This window comes from Pseudorasbora parva, chromosome 21 (assembly GCF_024679245.1).
Source record: "Pseudorasbora parva isolate DD20220531a chromosome 21, ASM2467924v1, whole genome shotgun sequence".
Lineage (NCBI taxonomy): Eukaryota > Metazoa > Chordata > Actinopteri > Cypriniformes > Gobionidae > Pseudorasbora > Pseudorasbora parva.
The window spans coordinates 71,717-82,990 of NC_090192.1; the positions used below are offsets into that span (position 1 = coordinate 71,717).

The 11,274-nt window shown below is 39.7% G+C and overlaps 1 protein-coding gene across 1 annotated transcript; it reads left to right on the top strand.

Moving 5' to 3' along the window:
* Positions 1-2,978: 2,978 nt before the first annotated feature.
* On the top strand, positions 2,979-5,948 carry LOC137055675 (solute carrier family 2, facilitated glucose transporter member 11). Its single transcript, XM_067429544.1, has one exon. The coding sequence runs from the start codon at positions 3,117-3,119 to the stop codon at positions 4,626-4,628; it is 1,512 nt and encodes a 503-aa protein (XP_067285645.1). The 5' UTR covers positions 2,979-3,116; the 3' UTR covers positions 4,629-5,948.
* Positions 5,949-11,274: the final 5,326 nt, after the last annotated feature.

The following is an 11,274-nucleotide window of genomic DNA, read 5'->3' on the forward strand; positions in this document are numbered from 1 at the left end:
AGACTGGTTTCCCACTGAAGCTAAGCAGGGCTGAGCCTGGCCATTACCTGGATGGGAGACCAACTGGGAACACCAGGCTTCTGCTGGTAGAGGTGTTAGTGAGGCTCACCCTGTGGTCTGTGTGGGTCCTAACACCCCAGTATAGTGATGGGGACACTATACTGACAAAGAGCACCGTCCTTCGGATGAGTCGTTAAACCGAGGTCCCGACTCTCTGTGGTCGTTAAAAATCCCAGGATGTCCTTTGGAAAAAGAGCAGCTGTGTAACCCCGGCCTCCTGTCCAATTTTGCCCAATGGCCCCTGTCCATTATGGCCTCCTAATCACCCCCCTTTCCTGATTGGCTTAATCACTCGGTCTCCTCTCCACCAATCAGCTGGTGTGTGGTGAGCGTTCTGGCGCAATATGTCTGCCGTCGCATCATCAGGTGGTGCTGCACATTGGTGGTGGTTGAGGAGATTCCCCCTTCTATATGTAAAGTGCTTTGAGTGCCTTGAAAAGTACTATATAAAAGTAAAAAAATGATTTGATTGTTATGATTAATTTATTATTATTATTAGACAGGTTAGTTAATTACTAGGGGTGTGCATTGGCACTTCCTTCACGATTCGATTCGATTACGATTCACCAGGTAACGATTCGATTCGATTCGATTCGATTCGATTCTACGATGCATTGTGATGCATCAAAATTCTACTGCACACAAAGCAAATTTTTCATCAGTCATGAGGGAATACAAGCAGATATTAAACAACAGATTGTATTGGCTGCTATGTGTCTCCTGATCTTTGACATAAAAGTTATTAAATAAAATAAAATGTAATTAAATAAAATGCAATTAGCCCTTAAATGCATGACTGTTTCACCAAACATTCTTACATATTCAGGTCGTTAGCGACCCAGATCTATATTTAACATGGATAGACCTCTACCTGTCGTGATAATATATAAAACTCCTGATTTTAGAGTAGCAGCTACAGAAGAATAAAATAAAACCTATTTCGTTACCTTTTGGAGCTTGGAAGGATTCAGTTTGAGCAGATGTTTAATACCATCATCATATGACCTCGTCAGAGCTCGTTTACCAGTTTACCAGCATCTGCCTCATATTCGCGATCTCCAGCATATTCTCAAAACTAATTTTCAATGTCTTCAAAATCAATATTTTGATCACTGACAGCTTCTTGACCACATCCATCATCAAGAGACAGTGACACTAACATATGATTGTGTTTAGTACTTGCTCTCTGCGGTAAATCACTGAGTCCTTTCAAGTTTTGCAGATTATTGTTTCGTTTTCTGTCAGAGGTAACGTTAACTATGAGTGAAACGTCACTTCATCATTGCGTATCAGACATTGCCACCTTGTGGAATAAAGGTGAATTGCGGCGTTTTTCGTCATTATAGATTCATTGATTATTGTGCAAAAAAAAATATACGTACAATCCTACACACCTCGGGTCGTTAGCGCGTTTTTAATAACCCGTCTATCGCGGTCATCTCCCTCCGCCTCAGCCATCTTCCTTGTTGTTGTTGTTATTCTCTCGGAACCGGAAGTATTTGAAACTTCACAACTTTATCGTTTTATAATCGATTCTGGCACTTTGCCGCATCGATGCTGAATCGTTCATGCCCCGCATCGCGATGCATCGCCGAATCGATTATTGTTGACACCCCTATTAATTACTATAATTGCCCATGATTTTGCAGCAATTTTATGTTTTACTATGGAAGTGTACTGTCTATATCTATGGACTATAAAAATATAAGGCTATATACAAACAAGATATAAAACCTTACACAATTTCATGTTATTTAAAACAATCAAATCAACAAACTACGCTCACACAACTGCATGTTATAGACGTGTGAGGAGAAAAGACAAAAAAACAGTATCAGTACTTGCAGGAGGAGGAGTAGAAGAATTTATATACAGTAATTCCCATCCACTCTGACAAAATGGTCATCTGATGTTTCCTTAAACATGTATCCTTGGCACCTCAAAGCTTGAAAATAATGAATTGATATTAAACTTAGTATACACTGAGAAAACTGAACATCATTTACTGATACTGACGTGTTTATAACCTTTAATAACCATGCATCTGGAACGGAGAAAAATGTATACCACTTAGCGCCTCTGGTGGACGTTTCCATGGGAAAACTGATCTGAGTCAGGTTATTGCTAAAAAATTAAAATACATTGGCAAGTGATTGCTTGTCATAACAAGAAATCAGTACACAATATAACACATTTAATGTAAAAAGATAAATTACTAATTATAGTATACTGTATTAGCTTAATATAGTATTTAGTTATTTTTGGAAAGTGTACATTTTTTTTTGAATTGTTTGGGTTGCATCTTTAACTAGAACTGACAAATGTACAATTGACTAAATGTACAAAATTCTTCATCCGTTCACAATAATATATTGCATTCCCTCTATAGTATATTTTATTATTCCAGAAAGAGTTTCAAAAAGAGAACAAATACATTTATTTTCTGTTTTATTAACCCTGGAACAGTATGCATTCAAAAAAATGCATTATTTAATTAAATTAAAACTTCTACAAACGAGGGCTTTGGCTGGATTGGAACCCGTGTGTTGGTGAGTAGCTGCAATAGGAAACAGTGTAAGATAAATGCTCAATTATCCAGCACATATAAACTTACATCACTAAGCAAACATTAGGAAAGAAGAATCTCTGAAGTCATTTCCCTTCTTTTTTTTCTCTTATCTCCCTCTATCTTTTTCATTTGCCCCCCTTTTCTTCCCTTCTAACTGAGTAACTGCGGTGGCTCTGGTCAGGTTTAAAGTGTTTACAGTTTAATATAGGCTTGTTGAGTCTTTCACCTGAGGGTCTTTTTACGGAGTTCATTGGAACTGTAATTATATTGCACACAAAGGACTCTTATTTTGAAAGAGTGATAGCCTGACCTCATTTTTGAGGAAGTGCTCCGTCCGCAGTTCAATGACATGAGACACCGGGGACTGTATGTGCATGTATTCCTGCTAGGTATTTTTAAAATTGCTCAATAATGGCACAGATATTAACATGTGAGTTATTTATTTATTTTTTTGGTTTATAAATAATACTTATTTATTTATTTAAAAATGAATGGAACTACGAAGCGAGGAGGTTGCACACTCACTCTTGCATTAACTGTGTGCTCTGCAGCCATTGGAGGCACTTTTCAATATGGCTACAATATTTCAATCATTAATGCACCCACATCTTATGTGCAGAAGTTCATTAATGAGACCTGTATGGAGAGATGGGGTGCAGCTCTTGAGCCGAGTCAGCTGACACTGATATGGTCCTTTATTGTTTCCACTTACTCCATCGGAGGACTTTTGGGCTCTCTGCTGGCTGGCCCAATGGCTATAAAGTGTGGCCGTAAGGGTGCCCTGCTGCTGAACAACGGCTTCCTCTTTCTGAGTGCAGTGCTGGCTCTGAGCAGTCGATCTGCCGGCTCCTTTGAGATGATCATCCTCGCCCGTCTGCTTGTGGGCATCAATGCTGGTGTTAGTATGAATGTCCAGCCCATGTACTTCGGAGAGAGCGCACCTAAGGACCTGAGAGGCGCTGTTGCCTTTTCTTCGGCTGTTTTCACCGCTTTAGGGATCCTGATCGGCCAGATTACAGGTCTGACTGAAGTTTTGGGGAGTGAGTCTCTCTGGCCTTATCTATTGGCCAGCAATGCTGTCCCAGGACTAGTGCAGCTGATCACCTTGCCCTGGTTTCCCGAGAGCCCGCGTTATTTACTGATTGACCGAGGGGACAGAGAGGCGTGCGGCCAGGCCCTGAAGCGCCTCCGAGCGAGCAGCGTTAGCCCGGATGAGATGGAAGAGATCCTCCAGGAGAGAGCTGAAGCTGGGGAAGCTCATGCCAAGAGTCTGTGGGATCTGCTCCAGGACCGCAGTCTCCGCAGGCCGCTCTGCACTGTAATGGCTGCCAGCAGTGCCATGATGCTGTGTGGAAATGATTCCATTTACTTCTACGCCTCGTATATCTTTCAGGAAGCCGGTATTCCAGGGAATAAGATTCAGTATGTGACCATCGGCACAGGAGCGTGTGAGTTCGGTGCGGCTTTGGCCTGTAATCTGCTCATCGAGCGTGTTGGCCGCAGGCTTCTCCTCGCAGGCGGCTATCTGTGCATGGCCTGCTGGGCGTTAGTCTTCACTGCTGCTCTTTCTCTGGAGGGCCGAGTGGCCGGCATGCCTTATCTGAGTATGGTCTGTGTGTTCTGCTACATCTTCAGCTTTGGTATCGGCCCCGCAGGAGTCACCGGCATCCTTCCTGCCGAGCTGTTTGACCAGCTGGCCCGGCCTGCAGCCTACATGGCCGCCGGCTCCATGATGTGGCTAAACCTCTTCCTCGTTGGAATGGCGTTTCCATTCATAGTTAATGGATTGGGACAGTTCTGCTTTATCCCCTTCTGTGGTGTTTGTGTGGCTGCGTGTCTTTTCATCAGTTTCACTTTACCTGAAACCAAAGGGAGGACATTAGCAGAGATCAATGAGGAGTGGAATAAGAAAGGCACAGCTAAAGGACATCCTAAATATAGTCAACAATCTCAAAGTCTGACTGATCCGTCAGAAAGCCAAGAGACGGAGAAGATCTGAGAGAAGTCTGGCTGCCTTCTGCGTTTACTTTTATCGGTTTACTCTGTTATTGTTTTTCCTATATTTTGACACTCACTTGACACGTCTATTAATGTATTATTTGTAATTTATTTAAAATTATTGATTCTCTTTTTTATTGTTTTTAATTTCCGACTTTTGGTCCTTGATCAAACAAGGCAACAAAGTTAGATTTTATATTAGTTTAACATTTATTACTTGAAATGCAGCTAGGAAATATAATGTGCAATTATAAAAAATAAAAATAAAAAAGAAGAAGAAGAAGAAGAAGAAACACTGGTGCATGTTGACCTGCTATTTGAATCGTATCAGGGATGCAGTTTTTGTTGTTTGGTAGTTTTTATTTTTACTATTTCCAAAATACTTGAATCTTCGTGCCTGCACTTATGTATTTTTCCTCATTCAGTGTCTCATATTGAGATGTTGTTCATTATTTATGCAAGAGTTGCTTATTTTGAAAGCAGCACCCGAAGAGTAATGCAGTATATTAGCCTGCCGTCTGCACGTCCCGGAGATCTGTCCTTCGCCTGCTGTGCCAGCAGATGGCACTATCTCACCAGCATTGTTTTCTTCTGTCTGCACTGTTTGTCTACCCTATGAATCAAAACAAGAACAGTCACAGAATGCCATTGCGTTTATGTGACTTATAATCACAGATGGAAAAGAAGACAATCACTAAATAACCTTCATTTGTGCCTTAGTTTACATATTTTCTGCCTGCTAACCTGCCTGTGTACTCTCTAAAGTAGCAAATATATTCAACCAAATGAAATGTAATATTCTATCCAAATGTATTGAATTGTATGATGATTAGACATTTGTCCTGATTCTTATAATGCAGTGAGTAAGAACTTTCTGTTAATCTATCAAATGTGTTACGAAGCTGTGACTTCTACTTCTACTGTAGAGCGTGACGGCTCCGATCTTTCGAATTATCTTATGAATATCTATTGATCTAATATGATTTCTGACCTGTAAGGTTGCCAGAATCATTCACTGTCTGTTCGTCGGCCAGAGGAGAACCGGTCTGGTTTCTTCTTCCATTCTGGCCCTGGAGGAGTTTTGGTTCCTTGCCACTTGCTCAGTTGGGGACACTAAAATTTCAACTATATTACCGATCTGCCCACATTGACACTGTGATAAATTGAAATTAGCTGGATAACATTACTGTTTTCTCCAGAATGACTATACAACCGAATCAAATTCTGTTGCATTATCTTCCTGTTAACACTGTGAAGCTGCTTTGAAACAACTGGACTTGTATAAACCGTTATATCAATAAATGGGATTTGATTCATGTAAGAAGTGAGAAGAATTCACTTGTGTTTGTGTTTATTGATACACCATTTACTGTTTAATGAAACTATATAAGTTAATGAAGCCCAAGTGTCACCTGCACCTATTATGTGATGTGTAGGCTGGCGAAATGGTGACTTGAAAGCACTTTATTATATTACCATTTTTGATAATTATGTAGCATTATGAAAGAGTATCTTATGCTCCTCAGGCCTGCATTTATGTGAACAAAAACAGCAATATTGCGAAATATTATTGAAATAAAGGGTTTCTATTTTAATATACTTTAAAATGTAAAGTATTCCTGTGATCAAAGCTGAGTTTATCATCATTACTCCAGTCTTCAGAGTCACATGATCCTTCACTAATCATTCTCAGAGGAGGATCTGATGTCAATGTTGGAAACAGTCGTGCAGAACCTGCTGTGATTCTCTGTTCAAGATTCTTTGATTAATAAAATGTTGAAAAGAACATTATGTAATAACATTTCACAATATTAGGCTACTGCTTTTTCTGTATTATTGATTAAATAAATGCAGGCTTGATGAGCATAAGAGACTTCCTTGCAAAAACATAAAATAGTTTCCAAACTATTCTCACATACACACACACACACACACATACACACACACACACACACACACACACACACACACACACACACACACACACACACACACACACACACACACACACACACACGTTTTTATTTATTTTACATATTGTCCCTTTTTTGCATTTGAGCCCCTGCCCCTGAAGAACTCTCTGCACGTCTCTGCGAGTCCATCTGACACTTAACACAGACTTCATTTCCATAAATTGAAAGTGTAGCAGCCCAGCTTAATGAGATTCTCAAGTGGCTTACAAAGTCTTTTCAAATTCAGCGAGGTTGAGCAGAAAGAGCAGGCTTCTCAGGAAAAAGGACTTGAATGGTCTGTTTTTCTCCTTGTTAGTCTGGGCTGTGGCTTCATCGCTTCAAGAAGAGAAAGCAAGCTGATGGGATCTCAGAAGAACAGCATGCATTTACTGAATCAAAGAAAGGGACAATGAGCTTCCCCAATCAGACAAAAGCCCTTTATAATGACAGAATCTATACTGTGAACACTGTGATCGAAGTAAAAAAATTATGCATATATACACACATATAAATATATGGTGTGTTTTGCATATCTAAAAAAAATGTTGCCTGTAGTGTCTCGTCTTTTGAAAAATGTGTGTTTGAAAGTCTGAGGTGATCATGTAGTGTCCCTTACACACACACACACACACACACACACACACACACACACACACACACACACACACACACACACACACACACACACACACACACACACACACACACACACACACACACACACACACACACACACACACACGTTCTCTCAGGTCAGCTGATCAACAGAAACATCATCCTCTGTATATGTGTCCATATATTAATGTGACAGCATAACAGCGTTAATCATGACATGCAGCCGGTTTTTATTTTATGGTTTTATTCTGGTTTAATTTTATTAAATTATTATTTCCTTTTTCCGGAAATTATTAAATGAAATCATACCCATTTCACACAAAAAATCATTGATTTGCTATGAAAAAATAATACTATTAAACATTTGCATTTAAATTACAACATTTTAATGAATAGAAACAGCATACATTTTTTAAAATCTGAACAACATAATAGAATACATATTAAAGAAAAATAAATAACTAAAAGGGTTAAACTGGTCCCTCTTTTTCTCTCTTCTTTATTGCCATGTTATAAACAGTATGAACTATCTCACTAGTTAAGTTATGTATAACTAGCACACACACATATACATGCACACACACACACACACACACGCGCGCGCGCATGTATGCATGTGTGTGTGTGTGTGTGTGTGTGAGAGAGAGAGAGAGAGAGAGAGAGAGAGAGAGAGAGAGAGAGAGAGAGAGAGAGAGAGAGAGAGAGAGAGAGAGAGAGAGAGAGAGAGAGAATATTAGCTTGGCCCTCCCTCATGCAGTAAAATTGGTTGAATCCGTGTGATTGACAGGAACAGAAAGTGAGGCCGATCAGACGAATGTGTGTGTCATGAGTTAGGTTTGGCTCTCTTCTCTTTCTCAGCTGTTTGCTATCGCATCAGCGTACTCTCTGATTGAGAGCGCACCTGTTCCTCTTTGCATGCTTCTCTCTGGCTATTGAGTGACTCCTGTTTGTGGCTTCTTTGCCAGATTATTATTGAATGCATCTCGCTCAAGTTCACGTCTCTCGTTTGCCTCGTTTGTCTGGTGGGATCGTCCCGTGTTGTTGGTGTTGGTCTCACCTGTGTTTCTGTCCAGTCTCCTGCTGTACGTGAGTACTCTCTGGACGCTGTCTGTGGTGCTGAGTGCGTTGCCTGGGGCTGCTTCGCTCGCCACTGCCTTCCCGCTACGAGCTCAAGACATCGGCCCGTTTCTAAGGTTGATCCCTGTGTTATGCTCCAGATCTGCATCACCCTTTGCTGTGATCGGCTATCTGCCCGAGTTCCTTTTGTGAGTTAATAAACATTTCTGTTCTGCACCTTTGCATTTGGGTCCTCTCTACAATCTCTGACAGAGTGTGCAGTGTGCGTCTTTAGGCCTATATAATTCTTTGAATTAGTCTAATATTTTAAATAAAATTTAATTCATTCATTATTAAATTAATGATTTAATTTCTATAGGCCATATTTTTTTTAATAGAGTCGACCCTTCAGATATGCGAGCCTAACCCTAACCTATAAGAGTCGGCTCCTGGAGAACGACCCATCGCTAACTCAAAATGAAAACATTTCTCCATTTCCTAAACTTCAGGCCCGAGGCTCTAAACTGGGAATTTAGAGGGCCATGATATTCAAATCAGCTGCCCATTTATTAACGTGCGATCATTTGTACGAAGGGATTGCCGGCATATGAATGTTTCATGAATCACATGTGAACCCCGTCATAAGATGATTTTTGCACGTGGATCTGCTCTCGTTTCTATGTTAGATTGATGAATGAGGCTGATAGATAGATACTGGTGCGCAGGTCCGCATGACCAATGTTTCATACGAACTGTGCCCTGTTCTGAAATAAACTGCCAGTGTAAAAACTTACTTTATTTATATTCTTAAAATGAGAGAAATCACTGCTTGTTCTGATTTTTTAAGCCTAGGCTTAAACCTTCTGCTTGTGTTTTTCCCAGCATGCTTTGCTTTCCTTCCCACAGGCAGTGCACATGTTGTTTTGAGCATACGGCTCCGAGGCCCAACATGACTGCCTCTTATATTAAAACAACCAGCTAATGCATTAAACAAGTAATGCTAGCCAAAATTATACTTTCAGTTGATTCATCGGATTTTAAATTTTGGTGTTCCTTAAATAATGAAAAAAAGTGAGATCAGTTTATTATTCTGGGTTTATATGATTTTCAGACGTCGAGGACAATCAGAGGTACTGCAAATTTTGGCCAAAACAAATACATCCAGTGAACCCTGGTGCTATGGACTGAAGCAAAATACATACAGTCTGAGCATGTCGTCTCAAAGACTGCTCAAGAATGATGAGATCTTACTCCTAATTCACATAAAAGCCTGATTTGCGACCTGTATCTGCCAACACCTGCTTCTCTGCTCAATCATAACATATTGAATTAATAAACATTCTTCCATAAATGCACCAGAAACGTTAGGGATGGAATAGGAAGTTTAAAAATACGGCACAATAGGGAAGTATAAAGCCATGGCTCTGAAAGCGGTGGATTTTAGGGATGGAGGAGCCGACGCTGAGCCGTAATGCTTTATAGCCCATTGTTGAGAGCGGTTCAGCCATCAGGATTTGACAGTTTGTCACAGTATAGAGACAAAAGGACAATTAAACCATGAGCAATCGTGAACAAATGCCGAGGCCTCTTATTATGCGTCTCCTAAAAAATGAGATGCACAGCGGATGAATCTGCAGAGCGACTGTAATAAAGCATCTGCAGGTCGATTTCTCTGAAACGAAACACTGGTTCTGTGAGGCTGTCGTTCATTACTGTTCGTTTCGAGCGTCGACATTAGCTCAACCAATGGCTTGAGTCTGGGGGCAGGACTATCCGCTGCTCGGCCAATCACAGATGAGGTGAATGTTGGAGGAAACCTGATTTTTGTTGATGCTTGTGACACAGATATGACTGGTCTCATAACCAGTGTTGGGGAAAGTTACTTTGAAAAGTAATCCATTACAATATTGCATTACTCTCTTAAAAAGTGGCTAATTGAGTTACTTAGTTTCTTGTTAAGAAAAGTAATGAGTTACATTACTTTTGCTTTACTGTTTCTCACATGGGCTGGGCTTGTTTTTTATAATAAAACAGTTCTATATTTGTGCAAAGGTAAAGACCTCTTCATACCAAAATTTAAATAATAATAAATAATAAGCCTCAGGCTAAGGTAAAAATGCAAATTAACGCATGAACATTAGAGGGCGCAGCTCTGCTATTCTGGATAATGGAAGAATAGGACGCAGGAGAAAAAGTTTTTAACAATAAAAACAAAAAATCTAGTAATTTTTGCTCATGGTTTAACTGAACCATTAAGGGTAAGCGGCAAGATATTGGTCAATAAAGTGGGATTATCTTAAGATATATGTTTTATTTAAGGAGGTTTGCATAGTATTCTTATTTTGCTTTTGGCTGATTTTATTCATTTTGAGGAGTACTGAATCTTTATTGTGCAACTGAGATGAATAAATGCTCGCATTTAGTCTAAAACTACAATAACGCCTCTGCACTGCGGGATTTTTCTCAACATGGGGACAGGAGAGCTGTCAGGAGAGCTCAAGTTACCTGTAATGCGTTACCCCCACACTGCTCATAACTTGGGATTGTTCTCATAGGCTTTCATTGAAGACGCTTTTCACAGTTAATTCTTATTTTTATCTAATAAAATGAATCCTGCCTATTATATAAGGGTAGTTTCCTGTAAGAGTTCACTGCACAATGTGTAGCTAACCATCTGAATGGCCATAATTCAAACATAATTCGAACACGCATAGTATGCAGAATAAAACAAACATATAGTTATATATATATATGATGATGATAACACATGATAGTTTAGACATGTTTAACTATATATATATATATAGTTTATCATGTGTGTAATCATGTGTTTCGTTGTATGTAAAATAGCCTTATACAAAACCTACAAGAGATGAGTGTGCAAAAAAAATATTAAAAAACTAAACTAAGGTAAGCTTTTCAATTCCAGCTAATGGCGGAGGTCTATGAAAACAATAACCGACACTAATAGGGGTCAGAGCGCCTGCAGATGTGCCATTGTGTTCTGACAGTGATAATGACAGC